This window comes from Engraulis encrasicolus, chromosome 23, assembly GCF_034702125.1.
Source record: "Engraulis encrasicolus isolate BLACKSEA-1 chromosome 23, IST_EnEncr_1.0, whole genome shotgun sequence".
Lineage (NCBI taxonomy): Eukaryota > Metazoa > Chordata > Actinopteri > Clupeiformes > Engraulidae > Engraulis > Engraulis encrasicolus.
In genome coordinates this window covers 10,352,793-10,371,845 of record NC_085879.1, presented here as the reverse complement: position 1 = coordinate 10,371,845, position 19,053 = coordinate 10,352,793, and the positions used below count along the sequence as shown (strand labels likewise).

Here is a 19,053-nt window from a genome sequence, read left to right as displayed (position 1 = left end):
AATGAGCCCACACACTGTTAGCTATACTGTATCAAATAAATTAGTTGCATACCCTGTGTTAAGTAAGTTCACAAGGGTACCAATAGGGGAGAGCGATATGACGATATTAAATCGTGAATCGTGATATTGAGTAAAAGATCGTCTCGAATCTGCAAAAGTGGAGAAATCGTATAGATCGTCTTGCAGTGAGGATGTTTATTATCAGTATCAGAGTGACGTTTTCTCACTTGTGTTGTTGTCTTCACTTTATTCTTTACATTATTGTATTCCAATTGTACTTTATGAGCGTATCATCAGTGTGTTTACATTTTATTGACTGCAAAAATTACAAATTGCAAGTATATGAAAGTTGTTTTTTGTTGTTTTTATTTTTTGGATGGAAGATCGTGATAAAAAATCGAAATCGAGATTTCATGTTAAAAAAACGTGATACAACATTTTTGTCATATCGCCCACCCCTAGGTACCAAGAAGAACCACTTGGCACAGTACTTTATTTACTCTCTGATGCTGGGAGGGACACCCTGGGACAACACACATAATGTAAGTGAAAAGGAATGGAATAGTGCATGCCAGTCAACTACTGTACATTCGGGTCACAAAACAACAGGAGCAGCCACCAATACAGCTTGGGTACCGGTATGGCTTCCTGCAGTGTATGGTTTGCTTCAAACTGGGTTATTGTAACTAAATTCCGCCTGTCCAATAAAGCTAAATGACTTGCAACTACATTGCATAGCACTGCTTACAGAGCTGACTAATCTTCCTGCTTCTGATTACAGTTTTGTCTGTGGTGATGTGGATGGGAGTGGTTTTTTGGAAGCATTGTCAAAATGCGTTGTTCATTGAAATAAGAAAAAAAGTCCACCAGTGTGCAGTGATCAGGGCCGGATTAAGATGGGCTGGGGCCCCTAGGCTACAGTTTGCTGTGGGCCCCCCCAGAAGGAAAATTTCGCAAGAGATTTACATAGACTGTGCCATAATTACAAGCAATTTGTAACTTTTGGCCAATCGGCGTCCCCCTAGCAGGTGGAGGCCCCTAGGCTGCAGCCACATCTAAAAGAAGAAGAAGAAAGAAAGCCCATTGGGAAACTCCAACTCCCATTGTCATTGTAACACAGCACTCCACAGCACACAAGTGAACACTGCACACAACGAAATTGCATTTATGCCTCACCCGTGCAAGGGGGCAGCCCTCAGTGGCGCCCCATGGGGAGCAGTGCGGTGGGACGGTACCATGCTCAGGGTACCTCAGTCATGGAGGAGGATGGGGGAGAGCACTGGTTGATTACTCCCCCAACCAACCTGGCGGGTCGGGAGTCGAACCGGCAACCTCTGGGATGCAAGTCTGACGCCCTAACCGCTCACCCATGACTGCCGTTAATCCGGCCCTGGCAGTGATTCATCAACTTTGTTCTGGGAGTGTTTTTGGCTCAGTCGGCATCTCGGTAGATCAGTTGATCAGTTCCTCCCACTCCACTGACTGTTCCAACCTCCATGATAATGAGGCGTTGCCCTAATCAACTTTTATTCAAAATGATGCACATGTGGATTTCCATTCCCATATAGGTGCCAGTGGCGTTTGGAGGTTGGGATGCCCATATATTCACAAAAACAATAATCCAGGTGCCAGACAAAGAGGGACACAGTGTGATAAAGTGGTCCGCACAGGACCCTTCTACCACACCATGCTTAGTACCTACCCAGTGCCAGTGCCATCTCAGCTGAAATGTCATCTACTTACAGGTACATACAGTATAAGTCCTATTGCCATACCTAGTAAGCAGGCTTGTACGAAATTCCGAATGGAAAGAATTTCAATTCAAAGTAATGCCATAATACGAACAATAGGTGGTGGTGTTCTATGTACTTTCAATGGGTGTTGTATATTAAATTCAAAGAAATTCAAGGTAATGGCACCACCTAGTGTTCGTATTATGGCATTAATTTGAATTGAAATTCTTTCCATTCGGAATTTCGTACAAGCCTGCTAGTAAGGATATTTCACTTGCAATAATGACCTTGATGATGATATTTTTCTTTACTAACGTGCCATAAACTTTCAAACACAGCATCTGTAACTGTCATTAACAGTCATGTATTAAAGGTTGTGGGTGCTGATATATAATTGGATAGCTGCTGTGTCTTGCTTTGCAATGTGCAGTCAACACACGTTTTAAGTTCAGAGAGGAATCAGCAGTGTTATGAATCCACACACCCTCTAATCACTACCAGATCTTGCTGTTGCTGGGGCGGTCAGTGCAAGTTTATTTTGAGCACGCCTTTACGATATAATCTGGTGTCAATCATGGCGCACACACATTAATGACATGTACAAAAACATTTTACCGCGACTGGGTCATTTTCAATGGGTGTAACCGAGGTTGTCTTGAGCAGTCCGCCACTTGAGGCTCAAACTCGCGACCTCCAAAACACAGCAACCCTTTGGCATGGGAGCACAGACATGATACCACTGAGCTTAAGGTCTAGGTTGATAGCTCAGCTCTACTGCATGAATGAGGAACTGGAAGGTTTACTAATGTTGTACCACCATGCTTCTTGACATCCTTCACACTGAAAGAAGAGTTGTTAGCCCTGACATTGTGGCAGTGTAGCCCATGCGTGGCAGCCCTTTAAATGTTTTGGTCCTTTTTTGCATTAGTTGATAAAGCTATTTGAACCTCACGTCAGACTTTTCTTTCTTTTTTTTTTGATTTTTGAAGATTGTGTTGAGCTTGCACCTTATCTCAACATACAGCTTCCTTACTGTGAAAAGCACATAGGCTTTATCTTGCTCATTAATCATGTATTTCCTACAGCCATGCTCCAACAATCATACAGTATATAGCACAAAGCACCGTACACTGCATACTATAGGTATGATTTACATCCAAACCAGTTCTGCTTTTGCATGCTTGGGTCTCCCTGTGTAAACGATACCTTATCTTTGCATTTGAGGAGATAAGTAAACAATGAAGGAATGAAGAACGCACGAATGCCAACATAGCAAGAGACTACTAGGGTATGGAAATGTCTCTCTACAATTCACTTACACCTCTCACCATCCACCTCCCTCCTCTCCCCTTGTCCATTCATCTTTTCACCTCTCTGTCTCTCTCTCTTCCCACCATCATTCCTCCATCTTTTGCTCTTTCCATTTCTCCATCCACCCTTCTCCACCTCTCTTGGCATCCACTCTCCCTCTCTCTCGCTCTTCGGCTGTCCACCTCCCAGTCTCTCTCTACATTCCCTTCTCCTCTTTCTCTTGTCCTGTCTTCATCCATCCATCCTTTCAATATCCCTCTTCCTCTCTCACCTCCACTCCACTCACGTCCTCGCTGCCTCCCTCTTTCCCCCTCCCCATCTATTTCCTTCCCTCAGTCTCGTCGTTCACCTCTCTCTCTCTCTCTCTCTCTCTCTCTCTGGGTGGATGTGGAAGGAGTGAGTGACCTTTCCTTCCCTTCCCCATGCAGCGGAGCGAGGCCCCCACATGCTGGGGGAGACTGCCGCTGGGCTGAGATGAGTGCCAGCCAGCCAGCCAGCCAGCCCAGGGGTTATAGCTCCAGCCACCACAGTGCCCCGCAGGGCCAGCACAATTAAGATCGCCCACGATAACAACACCACCAACACTACCTCCAACAACATGCTCACAGCAGCACTGACGCCACAGGAAAAGATGCACACACACTGTGCAATGAGATGACATAAAGTCAGTGTAAACTAAAATGGTACTATGGGGGGGGAATCACATTAACATTTTTAACGACAACTAATGAATGATGTTTAGTGAAAGATTAAATGTGAAATGGCAAGAGGTGGGGGTTGTGTCACATTAACTTTCAAGGCCTTGAAAAGGGAGGCAATTAATCCACTGAATTGAAGAGCTCTGATGTAACTGATGCAACGAGCAACAGTGCAAGAGCTCTGTCTTGGCTATATAGAGGGAGGTTGATTCCCCCTTCTCTTTTAAAGTGCCATCATAATTCAACAAAAAGTGCCATAGCTGCTGCGTCATGTCACAAATGTCAAAAACTAAATTGGTTACCAAACAAAATACGCTTCATAATAACTGAGCAGTAATCTTGATGCAATGTAAACATGACTTCCAGGAAGGGCAGCAGAGCTCGTCATAATGTTGACCTGATTTCTTGTGCCAGGCCAGGCGTGGGCACAGTTTGTCAGAATGTTGAGACTGATGGAATGACTTGTGCCCTGGTGACCGCCCTAGCAGACGCACTGGATGGTGCACAGGAAAACACACCAACATGAGCCCATGAGCAAATGTGGGTTCCCACCCTCTAAGGATACAGAGACAAGGGTGGAGTGCAGTGGATAATTATTTATTTAGTGCTGATATTCTGTTTGAAGGACGACAGCGTGACATTCGGTTATGTACAAACTGGGCCAAGTCTACTGGGAGACTGACTCACATAGCCTACAGTATGTGCACACATGAATCTCCTAAGTTCTGCCTTTCCATATTGTTGAAGTTCACCCCACAAAAGACAGGACAAGTACCTCATTTGGTGTGGGCAAAACAACTACCATAGCCTACAGAGGGACTGTACAACAACTTTCTGAGCAGCTTCTCCACAAAGTTGTTGCCAAACCTGTTCAAATATTTTATGGATGGCTAGGCGAATACCAAGGCTGTCACCTGGCAACTCACTACAAAAACCTCTGATGTAAATGGACACTTTAATAACTCCTAATAACGTGAGTTCGATGACAGAGGGTGCGGCGACAGTGAAGCGACTGTGCCGTAGATAATTGAACAGCTAGTTATGTAAAAAAATGTTCAGAGGAAATTATCTTTGTTTTTCATGAACACGCAGCGTAGTTGTGGATTAGGTTACACGATGAGGTCTGTCAGAGATAACAAGCAGAAAACGCGAGGAGGAAAAGTTTCCCCGTCAAACTAACGCAGATTTGTCATTCGAGGAAATATGATTGAAAAGACCCACAAACAGCCATTATCAATTACAAGATCCCCTAACACAAACATGGAATTCTCAGCAACATGCTTGCGCGACTGCCATTCATTTAACACAATAGTGTCGTGCGTCAACATCAAATGAACGCGCAAACTAGATGTTCTAACGTCACCTACACGCCTGTGTCTAAATCATGAAACATATTTCCTCGAAATATGGCAATATCACAATCATTCCAGCTAGTCTTACTACTTACCAACGCGTTTCAGACAGCCCGTCCACCACCTCCACGCTCTGTCGTTCCCTGCGTTACCAGTGGTTAGGGCAATGCCAAACAACTTCAATCCCGGAAGGTGGTCAACTTTTTCCCTTCTGTCTGACAGACCGTGGCCGCGCTGAGCGCATTGGTTTTGTAACAGGTGTATACGCGACTTCATGGATGACACTTTTCTCCGCCAATAAATTAATTGTCTGGTGTAATTACATAACACAGATTTATATTCATTATTTACGCACCACGTACGTAGAATGTTATTTTATATAGCCAGTTCACTGGCAAGGTACAGCAGTTTTTTCTTTTTAAAAAAATATATTTGCCCTATTGAATTTCAACATAAATCTAAATTTAACCAACACTGCAAGTTTGTAAAAAGTAGGCTATTTCGTAGGTCAAGAAGGTGTTATCCGAACTATGAAGGTTATTTTTGTTGCCCTATGCAGAACTCTAGTGAACAGGCAGGTTTATGACCTGATATGCTCTCCGGACGCGCTCTGTCTACTGCGCTCACATTGCATCTAATCTTTGCCCCTTTCTTCTCAAAATTAGCCGTCTATGATACCTACCTACGCCACAAGGTATCTGTATCCAGGCTCATTGGACAGGTCAGGGTGTCAAATGTGAGTGGAGTTGTAAGCTGCCGAACACTGCCCTGTGTTAATGAGCAATGTTTATCAGTTTAAGAGAAAACATGTTTTTAGATCTATCAAAGGATGAGGCAGGATGCGGTGTCTCCATTGTGGCTGGCATCGCTGGTGCAGTTCTCAGCTCTGACAGGTGCTTTCAGGGTAAACAGCGGATTCCCCGAAATCATGCCAACCACCCCTGCCTCCTCTACACCTGTCTCCATCACTGAACTACTTTGATGCGCTTTTCTTCCCATGCCCTCTAGTCAGCTGTACTGTATACCCAACTATGAAATGCAATCAATCCATATAAAAACTCATGATTATAATGTAAATGAACACACATTTTTATCCAGTGCTTAATACATAGTTACGTATATAATTAGTCGTTATAATATACTGTACAAGGAGTCCTACAAATGCTTGTCCATACAATCCCAGGGGCTGGCTCAGCCTAGTAGATGAAAGAGCGAGGCGCAATGAAGGTGTTTTTGAATCAATTGTATTGAAAATCAATAAATAAAAAACAGAGATAATTTACATATTCAAGATTTTTGTGAGGGCTCACATTTGTGCTGGGCACAGTTCGCAAACTGACTGGACAAATTCAACCGATTCCGAGTCCCCAACCTTACTGTGACAACATGTGGTCTATGTGGTATGTGAGGGGTATGTCGGGGTGAGGGGTATGGTGTCCCGGTCCCAGGGAGATAGGGGGGTCAGAATTGGGTGACCATTACATTATATGTATTGGGTACGGGGCCCTTTCACATGACTGTCCGGGGCCCAGCAAAAGCGGTCAGCGGCCCTGGTAGTAGTAGTAGTAGTAGTAGTAGTAGTAATAGTAATCATTTATTTTCAAGAGAATTAAGAACATTTGGTGATTTTTGTCTCCCACTTGTGGGGAATTTTGCCCGACTCTTCTCACATACAGTAGTGTGTTTTCACTGTGGTATTTTGTCATAGAGGTCTACATTCCAAATCCAGCACTATGTGATGAATATGTGGAGCATAGGACTTGACATGCTCAATGTGCTGAATGTGTGTCCTCCACGATCCTCCAGTCAAGTCTCTCAACAGTCCAGCTATGTGACTGGCCGTATGCTCTGCCCAAGCCTTCCATGCCTCTCTGTCTGTTTGCTTACAAGTGTTATGTAAAACCTGCGTCACATCAGAAACACTATCAGTGTCTGCTGTGATGTCTTTGAGAGAGGCTGGGTAGGACTGAAGCTTGTTGTGGCCTTCACTTTGCACTGAGTTGACACTGTTTACTGTGATGCTTTTGTGGATGACATGGCCAGCCAGACGCTTGTCTGTGTTGAACATTGGTGGTGAGGTGACATTGTTCACTGTGATGCCTGTGTGGGTAGCTGTGTTGGACTGACGGTTGTCTATCCTGAGCACTGGTGGTGATGTGACATTGTCACGGATGTGCAGGCTGGTTGGGTTGGCGTGAGGCTTGTTCTCCATGCTGTGTGCGGCTGGTGGTGGTGAGGTAACGTTGTGGTGGATGTGCAGGATGCCGCCAGTGTCTCTCCTGAGGAGACGGCATGCCACAGGCCAGCTCTCCTCCGAGCTGGGGATGAGGCCCAAGTTCACTCGGTCAGCCATGTCCTCCAGTGACAGCTGAAATCAAGACATTCAGGATATTTATTAACTGTCCATTTCATTTTTTTAATTACGACTTTTGTAAAATCCTCAATTCAAATCTGTGTTTTTATCAGTGATAAAACCATGGGTTGTAAAGAGTAATTTCAAAGGATCTGCATATAGCAATGAAAAGGTTACGCTATTAGTATATGTGTCCTTCTCTTAGCAGAAAATGGGAACTAATACAGTCTAGGAACCTGAAGTCTTTTCACATGTAATCATCTTAGATTAATTTACACTGAGAGAGAAAGAAAGGATAATAATCATTTATCACTTTTCCCAAGCCATAAGTAAACTGGTATATCAAGTTGTAAACAATGACTTAGATTCAGCCAGGAAGTAGCATTGAAATAAAGTGGCATGGAAGAAAGCAATTTGCATAGAAGGTGAACATGGGAAGGAAATAAATAAAAAATGCAAATGTTGCCTATTAAAAAACAAAAAAAACAAAAATGACACTAAATTTGCTGGTGTATTACAGTCGGGACCACTGGCATTGTAGTCAGAGCACAACCCTACAGATGGTCACACCCTCAAATCATGACTTTCTTCAGTAGAAACACAGTAAGTGTGACTTAGATATTGACGTATTGCAATAATGATGTGATGAAGTGTTGAAGTGACCCTGACAATACATGGGTGAAAAGTGTTCATTGAAATAAAAAAATAGCAAATCTAAGTTCACCTGGGTGTGGTGATTCATCAACTTAATTCCTGTGATCTTATGATGTTGACATTTTGCTGTTGTGAACATTAAGAAAAAATATGATGTTCTTGATACTGTAAGTGATGATATTGTCATGCTTGTTACATGCATCCATTTCCTTAATAAGAAAGCTGTGAAGTCTTATTCTCTTTTTGTGCGATACAACACATTCTTGTAATTTTATTTAAATCTGTTTGTTTCTACTTTTTTCCATACTATAACCCCTAGCAGACTGATATTTTTTATACAAAATGTATTCAATGATTTTTGACAATAACAGCAAAAAAGATACATGCATACTTGTCTGTTGTCCCCCTGGTGGACAGTGCAGCGGTGTGCCACTCTATTGAGCTGTAGGTTCCTCCTCAAGGCCTCCACCGCATCAGGGTTCCACTCGCAAGCGTGCACATGGGCAGCACCCGCATGCAGCAGGTAGGGAAGGGTGAAGTAGCCGATGCCTGTTCAGATGGGGGAGCACAGCACACCAAAGATTCAGTGCCAAACGAGAGGGAGCATTCAGGTCAAACAAACAGGAACATATACAGAGCAGCAATACAAATTCAGAGGTAGATTTCATCCTCACACACGTTGGTGAACCATAGAAACAATTTTCAAGCCTTTTGAAAAATTACCTGCATAGAGGTCCACAACCGTTTCACCTCTGCAGTTGAATGAGGCTATTCTTAGCTTCTCAGTTATGTTTCCAAATGAGAACATAGACTTGGTGATGTCAAACTCATATCTGAAACATGAAGGGTCATAACATCAAAAAACAAGATCAAAAACTTGCCAATGCTAGATGCACATGGTGCTGTGTGTTTGGTGCCACATGCAAAACACTGCAGGTAGACACAGACAGAGAAACAGACAGGGTGATTGCAATACCTGATCCTACCCCCGTTGGCGCCAGGTAATGCATTTTTGAATACTAGCATCTGAATGTGGCCTAGCCTTAAGAGACTACAAGAATGAGACAGAACATTAAACAAATCTTAACTTTTTTGTAGCATCAAACAGGCATCAAATATTTCGGGCAGTCGTGACCTAATGGTTTGGGAGGTGGTCTTAAAATCAGAGGCTTGCAGGTTCTAATCCCACCCCTACCTCTTCCTAGTCCTCTATCCCTGTTTGAAGTGCCCTTAGGCACAGCATCTAAGCCCACTTTGCTCCAGCGGCTGTAACCAATACCCTGTAAAATAGCTGGGTAAAAGCATCAGCTAAGTGTATTGTAACATAACGTAACTATGTGTGCTACAGATGAGGGAAAAACCAGGGTTCCCACTCTTTTTCAAAAATCATTTTCCAGGATATTTCCAGGACATTTCCAGGACTATTTTTGGATAATTCAGGACGGATATTTCATCTGTCGGACCCACAATTTGGACATACACAGCGACACACAATGCATTTTAGAGACAATGTGACTTTAAGGTTGAAATGAGTTGTAATGAATGAGTACAGTGTGTTAGGGAAGAGGGTACGTCCAAAGACGTCATAAGAGCATAGCATGGCATGGCCGCAAGGGGAGTCACTTTCTTCTTCTGCAGTTAGTACTAAGGAGACTAGTGATAGGAGGGATTACATTTAACACTGACAACTGGATCTCCTCTCTTGACCAATTTTGCGAAGTTACAGAGTTCAGATTTTATCCATTATGGCGTTGCACCCACTGACCATGAGCACAGTGTCTTTAAGCAATGTCCTCGGACTACACCTAACCCAATGCATTTTCCATTGAGTGATACTTCTTATCCAATGTACATTATTTGCTTAGTACTGGCGGCAAGGTAAAATGCAAAGCCACTACCGCCAGGGCTGGAGTGTGGAACAGGTCATAGGACATAGTGAATTTGTGTCAGCTGTAATTAAGGCTGAATGACAGCTGTAATTTAACCACAAACTGAACATTGACGACAGGACATCCTATTTTGACCGGGCCGGAACTAGCAGCAGCTCCTCGCACCCACAATGCAATTCAAATTGCGGAGTTTCCAGTGTCACAATTTTTATCGATCATGGCCTTGCATCCACTGCGCATGGTGTCCCTGGGCTACGTCCCCGTACTACACCGTGGCCAATGCAATTTCCTGCGAATAAGCGTTCTTATCCATTCTATGTTCTTTGTCCAAAGGTATTGACCTGAGTTGCGGTTGAAGATCAACAGCTGTCCCGCTAGTAGGAATCTGCTGGAGCTTGGTGACCACACCCCTATGTCAAATTTCGCAAGCCCAGCACGTGCAGCCTCTGTTCAATTGAAATGCTTTCTGATCCACAAAACGTTTATTCGGAATTAAATGAAAGTGCAATGTAAACTCACATTAATGTCACATTATCTCAGAAATTAATACCTTAATAGTCTCTCTCTTATAGCAAAAATTAGTGTACTTGGATTTAAATGCATTCTCCACAAGACTTGACTTGCAAGCCAGTTTTGTTGCCAGTTTCTTTTTCTCTGGAATATTCTTGCATACAAACAATTGATGCGACTACTGTGATTTGTCACACCAAAGATCAAACTAGCTTTCAAAGTGGCTCTGATCTCCAAAAAAGATAGCAGTACAATTTTTTGTAAGGAAGTGCTAGCACTGCCTATTTGTAGGCCTATTATGACCGTAAGCAGGTTTTCGAGAGATAACGCCATGATATCAGCTAGCGACTTTTCAGCAAGCCAACTAGCGACTTCTAGCGACTTTTGGCAACACTGAGTCAAAGAATATGACTGTGTATAAGTGCAATCAAAGATGGCAACCTGACCAAACTGTGTGTGTGTGTGTGTGTGGACAATAATGCATTCAATAGGTGGATATAAATTGAATCGTCATGTCTAGACTCGGAGAAGAGTAAAAATTATACCACAAACAAAATCGGGAAAAAGTTGAAGGGAAAAAAATCCAGGACAATTGTTTTTTTTCCAGGACATTTGGTGAATTTCCAGGACTTTCAAGGACTTGAAAACACATCTCTAAATTTCCAGGTTTTCCAGGACGTGTGGGAACCCTGAAAAACACATCACCTAATTGCCAGAAATGTTCTCATATTGAAGGTGTACAGTACCTTATTTTATTATCCACATGTGTCACAAGGCTGCTGTCTCCAAGCAACATGATGACCTGTGGGGTTCGGAAGTCATCTTTGGAGATCCTTCTCGTTTGGGCCAAACGTTTTGCACCCAGTGAAAGTGCAACTGTAGACCACAACTCTGATCCTGCAAGAAGATTTCATCAGAAAAACGGATTAGTTTCACATTAGCATTAGACATGCATTACATTACATTACACTTAGCTGACACTTTTATCCAAAGCGACTTAGTTATTTTTAAAATTGGTTACTGTCCATGGGGGTTAGGTGCCTTGCTCAAGGGGACCTCAGCCATGGAGTGAGATAGTGATTGGAAGGGTGGGATTCAGCGCAAAAGATGTTGTGATTATTTCTAAAAATTCACTAAGAAACTATGGTTCACATATCAATCAATATCCTTCCTCCAACATTTCCGTCAGCCTTGTGCTTTGAGAATCGATGTCATTGAGGACGTCTCAATTCACGAAAAGGTGAGTGGATGAGGGTAGAGGAGGGATGCATTATGCAGTAAACGTGGGCCTTCATGTGATGCTTCATTCCTTCTTCCTCCATGGTTCCTAATTAGTTTCATCCATGGCAGGAGGGGTGACATCGTCACAAGGCCAGAGGAAGAGGAAACGACTGGAGGATAGATATTGAGATCCAGAGCAAATAGACTGAAGATTGAGAAGTAAGATGATGCAAGGATATTTATTCATAGTAGAGACACTTTCATGTGACATGTAATGAAATGAATGGCCAGTGCAAAACAAGTGTGCAGAAGAAAGATGTGTGTGTGTGTGTGTGTGTGTGTGTGTGCAAAGCAAATAGGAGGAATTTAATGAACAAATGCTTTGGAGGAAAAAAACCTTCTCTGTCTCTCTCTTCTTGCCCTATGACAGCACAGTCGCCTGCCAGATCTCAGTTTTCTAAACAGTCCCTATAACTGGGTGTGATTGGTCTTTGAGAATCTTATCAGCCCTAGATTTTACTATTTGTATGACCTTCAAGTCTGGCAGGGGTGAAGTTGAGTTTAGCCTGAGTTCTTTCTTGACTCACCCATCTTCTTCCATGCTGGTAGAGTGAAGCAGTCCTCTGCGATGAGAACCAAGTCCCCATGCCTTTGCCATCTTTGTGGCACGTCTCGCTTTAGATCCTCACTCCAGGTCACCCCATGAGAGGACAGCTGATCTCGAAGAGCCTTGGCAAGTTTTTCACTTGAGGACTTTACTTTTTCCTTCTTTGACAGCTGGGCCTGTTTTCCATGAAGGAGACAACAGAAAATGCAAATTCATTTCGTTATTGATTTGTTTAATGAACAGCCTATATCTGATAAGCAAGTGTAACGAACAGGAAGACCTGCGTTAGAATTACAGAGGAGAGTCATGAAAAAAATAGGCCTAGCCTAGGCCTACTGTAAGGCATCCCATCCCACCCATGAAACAATAAAGGGACTTTACTTGCACCTTTTCAGAGCCAAATCATCATCTTCTGCCTACCTGGAATTCAATGATTTCGCACAGGCCATCGCAGGCGGTTGCACGCCCAAGAGTATTTGGATCGAGCTGTGACAGTGAAGATGACAAGACTGGTAAGATCACGCTTCCGTCCAAAAGCTTCTGTATGCTGTATCTCTGGTCCAAAGCACCTGCACGATGCAGATTTTTTCTGTGAAGGAAATGGACACTATTTTAGACAGGTATTTCACTCTGACCATGACTTCAGCTAACGTCTTTCTTGATTTACAACAGGGTCCTCTTTGTTACATTTCTATTACTATAGACGTTCCGTATGCTAAAACACATTATATGGCACAAAAAGACATCCTCGTTGAAAGCTGTTAGCGTGTTTGGCTTGTGAGGGTGGACGGTGACTGTGAGTACACTGACCTGTACGACTGCGCGTATCTTTTAGGGACTTTCAGCGCGGGTATCACGTCCATGTTCACCTCAGAATTTACATCGTAGGCCCTACAGGCGATACAAAACAACTTTCCACAGCTATATTTATAAACATAGAGCAACCATCGTCAGGGAAACCGCTTATCCATTTCTCTTGTATCATCCAAACCCGGAACATAAACAGCTGCACACGTGATTTTCGCGCACCAATCAAAGTAGGCTCATTGGTTCCAAATCGATGCTACTCCATCAACATCAGCAAAATGCCACAACCAGAGCTGTAGAGAAAACATTAGCCTGGTAAGGCTGTTAATTCTTGTCTTGTTATTGTTTAACTTTTATTGTTCAGGTTAAGATTTCCTTGGTATTTATGTATGGATGGGAAATGGCAGTTGCACATGGCTCTTTTCTTCACTAGATGGAGACAACAACAAAATAACAACTCCATCCATTGATGGATGGGAAACATTATTGGGAATTGCCTTCAAGTCTGTCTTAACAACACAGGTAGGGCCTATCTTAAGCTGTGCAAGATGCCAATAGCCATCGACAAGCTCAAACCAACCTAGCTAAATGTGTTCTCAAAGAACAAGAAGGTTGTTAAGAAATTCATGAAACTGTGCATCCTGCTGTTGCACAGATGAATAAGTTATGGGTGTCTCATTGGAGGAGAAAAACAATGGGCAGAAAGCAAATGCTGTGATGTCAGCTTGGTGCCCAGATCCATAAAGAATGAGCATATTTATGTAATACTTTGTCATAGGTCCAGATGTCTGTAATTCATGGAACAAATTTATTTTTTATGGTGCTGTGTTTCCAGGTAGGAACTTGGAAGCACCAGCTACGCTGGGGACCAATGTTGTGGATACACTTTGTGCTTTTAACATTATTTCTGTAGATATGAGTGATTCTACGATTCGCCTACGCTTTTTGCAAAAGCAAATTGTCAATTATCAATATTTTTTTCAACTAAATGACCTAGATGTTTACATAGTGTATATATATTTAAGTTTCCAAACAAACAAATGTCCAAGCTTAATCTTAAATCATTTGATAAATAGGGCCTACTCTAATGAAAGCGAACATTTGCTTGATTATTTTGTCAACAGTGTTATGGACAAATACTATGTCATTTCAAACATATATAAAAATACTACAGAGTTGAAACAACATACGTTTGAAAGTGCTTATGTCCCTTAGCAATAATGTTGTCATTAATCTGTGCATCTGATATAGAAAATGTGATTGTTGAGCTTCATAAGTAGGATTTTATGATTCACTGTGATACAGACTGACACATTTTCATTATAAATCCCTGTAACGTCTGATTTGAATTTAGTCACCCTCCTTACACAAGACTTCCTTCTCCAGAGATAATCCCTAGTGTCTGTTTATAGGATTTTTCCAACACATAAGGGATCAATAGCACAAAAACACTTTCAAAACAGTCAACCGTGTTAATCAATTGTGTTACGGTCAACAGTGCAGGGGAACAAGTCGGCACTTTTTTAAGAGAAAAAACAGAGCAGAGCAGCCCTAGAACACAAATTATTTTGTTTGTTTGTCTGTCAATATGGAGATAAATTGGCAAAAACATACTCCTCCTCAACTGTCATAGCTAATTGTAACACCATTGACGGTAACACGGCTTGACATTTCAGCCATTTTTATGGTGTTGTGCTAACTGAGGACCTCAGAAGTTCCACCACAACACCTTAATCAATTCATGTATTTGTATGCTTTATCTGTGTTTTTCTACATGTGACTTCTAATTCAGATTCTTATGAATATGTTGATAACACAGTTGACAGGCAATTTTCCTGCTATGAGAACATGAAAAAGAATGGATTAAATTATGGAAGGATGGAGCTCAAAACTTACCAAAAAGTCTTCCCATATCCTGCCAAAGAGGTTATGACATCACGTGATGTTATTCGTATGGCCTAAGTACAAACCATTACATGACATGGTTCACATGGTTCAAACACAGTTTTCGTGGACACACACAAAATGGCAAATTTCATGTATAATGGAAAGGACAGTGGTCTTTCTGATAGTTTTGTCATATTGTGATGATTACTGTGAATCAACATTTGCAATCGTCTTGGGCAAAACAAGTTTCTTTACATGCTAATATGAAGACTGAATCTGACATTTGGAAAACAGGACGGCATGAAAACGCCCAAAACCAGTATTAAATATTCATTCTTGCTGAGGGAAATAATGCCATGTCTACACTTTCTGTATTATATGAAAGATAAATGTGTGCTAATGTCCAAAACATCATTGGATGCAGTTAATAGTTAGTGGAATTGGCAAATAAAATCCATGGACTTAAAAGCGCATCATATATGAAAACACACAGCGTAGGCTCTGATATCAAATTAAGAAGGAGAGTCACCAAAGCATCTTACTAAAGCTACCAGAGCACTACAACCCCAAACTTCTGTTTTGACGTTAACACGTCTTCATTAGAGTAAATAAAGAACAGGAACCTGGAGGGCAGCTTACTTTTCTACATATCTGATGGGCCTATCTCGCATTTGCCATATTATCTTACACACTAGATGTTGATTAACGAACAATAAGTAATTCTCATAGGCTCCCATCTTCTTTTCCATTCAACGTTTATGACTAGTCTGACTTTTCCTGGTGCCTAGTGTAGGCATAGGCCTACATGGTTAATTGGCTGTAGGACTCCCTTAGAGCCTGCAGATGTCACTCTAGAGCAGTGCATCCTTATTCTTCAAAGCTCTAAAACCCAGAGCCAATTGGACTCTTCTGATGTTACACTATCCATTGGACCTCCTCGAAAATGAGATGGCACATCTCAAGGGGCTATCCTTGTAATAAATAGAATAAAATAAAATAAATAAATCAAGCATACCCTTACTAAAGACGATGTAGGCCTAAAGCAACAATTTTCACAGTCTCATATGCTGTACAGTTAGGCTAGCACTGCAGAGTTGGATCAGTGACTGCTAAGCTTAAAAAAACAGCTAGAAGCTCTGATATGGCATGTACAATAAATGGTTCCTTTTAGTAAATGACATCTTCCTCTCTCTTATAAGCAGATTTGTATGCGGCAAATGGATCAGATGAGACTACTGCATCCAAACATGTGTGATCTTGGGTGAATAGTTACAATCAGCATGTGGAAGGAAACAGATGTAAAATACAACAGGTAAATACATGCACCTGTTATTACATGCCAATGCAGATGCTGATGTGCATTATGTTTTGCGTCCATCTCAATAAACTCTAATTGCTACAGCGTAGATTGCCAGTACAGGCACACAAACACCCAGCATGCTGTCATTCAAAAGTGGTATCTCGCCCTCTAGTGTGTGCCGGGTTGGTCAGACTGTAATGTAAATGTAATTCAATGAGAAGCAGTTGTGTTTGGTGGCACACTGGGGTATATGATAAGCTGCAGTTTTATAGCTCAGCCTTGGCAGTCTTCTGGCACAAGTCATAAATTACCCATGGGCCTCCACCATTGCAGATTTAAATAGATGGAAATCCCTGGTGAAGAAGATGCGAAGATGCAGATGGAGGAGATGGTTAGGGCTCACAGACTTCCATCCTGTGCCCCTGTCATCTTAGAGGAGAAAAGGAGATGAGGGGGCTTCCCCTCTCTCTTTTCTAACCTTCCTCACCCTCTCCAGCCATGTGCAGTAGCTCATCAGTGATGATGTTGATGTTCAGAAAGCACAATGAATGTAGGCCTAATAGATGTGTAAATATGTGTAATAACCTATGGTATTTTTAGAGGGACACATGGGCTATTGCTGAACAGCCAACATGGATGTTATTAAATGACTCAATTACATGCCGTTACGCAAAGACATCACCATGTACAGTAGATGTACAGTTGGCTGTACAACATTGTTTAGAGATCACTGGTCAATATAGAGCTATTATGACCTCTAGGAAATAATTGCTCTGTTATTATATAATATAGGCAATGAGGTTTCTACATATGTTCACTGTCGCTTTGATTTCTCCGTGGTGCGTATTTTTGCGCGCTGTAGGCTAAAATGTGCACTGAAACTAATCGTAGGTGCTTATCGCCTTTGTTCTTGGTGTCTTTAAAATACTGCAGCTAGCCCTTTAAGGAAAAGACATTTCAATCTAGGCGTGTTTCCTCCTCCCATTGATCAGAAACGAGCTCCGCTCCCATCCAGTGGGAAGGATAACCGCTTCCTCGAAATCTTTTCGTCGCAATATTTTGGTTTTATATTTTCTTTCTTTTAATCGTGGGGTTTAGAAAAAGTGTGAAACGTATGTGGAAGAAACACACGGTAATGAGAATTGCGCCACAAGAATCCGGACCCCTCGAGCGGACCTGTACAGGGCGGTGCATCGAGGAGGCATGAATGTCAACCGGTCAAGCTACACTGTTTTGATACCAGTACCAAGATTGACCAGCGTGCGTTTACCAGACCGAAATACACCCACCTGCTTTATTTCTTTAGACAGCACAAGAGGTGTACAGGCAAAGTAAGAGTAGTAATACCAGAATGGAAGTTTTATGAGGGATCTGGAACTGTCGCATTGAAAAGAACTTTGATTGAGAGGAAAATATGGAATTGGATTTTAACCGAGGACCTGAAAAACCGCATGGTGTGACTCCAAAGTGCTACCCAAGAAGACACCGTTGCGCATTTTCTGAACGATGTAAAATTGCTATTTGAAAGAAGACCCTGGTGCCGTGTTTGTTTTATAGTCTGTACCATAGGCTGGCGTAGAAACGATATTCTGCAGAAGCATATAAAACGCAAGGGCCTTCAGGAAGGCGACTGACTGACAGGCAACTGATGATAACCCTACAATTTTGATTAGGAATGACTGTCAAAAATCAGCACTGCTGTCATTTGACCACAGCCTTTAGGGGAAAATAGCGCCTTGCAATACAAAAACGTTTTGAAGATTAATTCTTAAGAGAGTTTGATTATCAGAGACTAGCCCCTGTAATTGTTCATCATGTCGGCTGTGATGATAACCAGGAAGATTACCCGAAAGTGGGAGAAGCTGCCGGGGAAGAACACTTTTTGCTGTGACGGTCGCGTTATGATGGCCCGTCAGAAAGGCGTGTTTTACCTAACCCTGTTCCTCATCGTTGGAACCTGCTCCTTGTTCTTCGCTTTTGAGTAAGTATCAAAATAGCCTATAATATGTTGGAAGTCTTACACTGAAATGCAAACGTTGAAATAGGCTTATACACGCAGGTGCCAGAGAGGCAACATGCGCATTCCATGCAAAGGACCTGAACCACCCACCAGGAATCAAAACAAACACAGGCTCGAGCTCCTTCCTTTGTGCGGCCTGTCTATCCATACGATGTTGCCATCATGATAGGCCTACCCAGAATAAAAGACGGAGGATTTCTTGAACCAACATTTTTGTTACCCTCACATTACTAGTTATTACACACAGTCTAACTTCATAGCACATGTTATTACCATTTAATTATACCTCATTTTCTGCATTTTTCTTCAATGGAAAAGCATGCACGGGAATGGCATCATCCGTTCACACGTGATCTCAGTAGTGGATCCTGTGCCAGAGATGCTCTCTTGGTTACACATGACAACCTTTCTTTCGCTTTCATCCTGACTTGAGATGATCCTGTTTGTCATCGGGATGTAATTACACAAATCTAACACATGTCATTGTGTCTCATTAATCTGGGTATTGAAAATCTGATGTATGATCCTGACCTATTGTGCATCAGGCTTAAGTGATGCCATAGGAAATTGATGACTGATGTCAGAGTTGACCCAGCCCTTGTGGTGTGGCCTGCCTGCTGGACAGACTATTGGAAGATCTGATCTCTTCAAAGCTCCTCTGGCCCCCCACTGCCATTACTATTGGAATTGTGGAAATTCCAGATCAATGGG

At 42.3% G+C, this 19,053-nt stretch overlaps 3 protein-coding genes across 3 annotated transcripts in view; 1 reads left to right on the top strand and 2 right to left on the bottom strand.

Annotated features, from left to right (window-relative positions):
• The window catches only part of sytl4 (synaptotagmin-like 4), a 29,187-nt gene extending 23,874 nt beyond the window's left edge, over positions 1-5,313 (bottom strand). Inside the window, exon 1 of the mRNA XM_063190479.1 lies at positions 5,190-5,313. The gene's annotated coding sequence lies outside the window, so the exon portion shown is untranslated. The remainder of the gene's footprint in view (positions 1-5,189) is intronic.
• A 1,335-nt stretch (positions 5,314-6,648) lies between these two features.
• trmt12 (tRNA methyltransferase 12 homolog) lies at positions 6,649-13,303 on the bottom strand. The gene is made up of 7 exons (XM_063190239.1): positions 13,139-13,303; positions 12,749-12,917; positions 12,309-12,504; positions 11,247-11,397; positions 8,825-8,934; positions 8,493-8,650; positions 6,649-7,462 (listed from the first exon to the last, which is right to left on the bottom strand). Exons 1-7 carry the CDS (start codon positions 13,189-13,191, stop codon positions 6,797-6,799), a joined length of 1,503 nt encoding a protein of 500 aa, XP_063046309.1. The 5' UTR covers positions 13,192-13,303; the 3' UTR covers positions 6,649-6,796.
• Positions 13,304-17,329: 4,026 nt separating this feature from the next.
• Positions 17,330-19,053, top strand: part of zdhhc9 (zinc finger DHHC-type palmitoyltransferase 9) — a 43,848-nt gene continuing 42,124 nt past the window's right edge. The window contains exon 1 of the mRNA XM_063190240.1: positions 17,330-18,303. Coding sequence (XP_063046310.1) covers positions 18,137-18,303 — 167 coding nt within the window. The 5' untranslated portion in view covers positions 17,330-18,136. The remainder of the gene's footprint in view (positions 18,304-19,053) is intronic.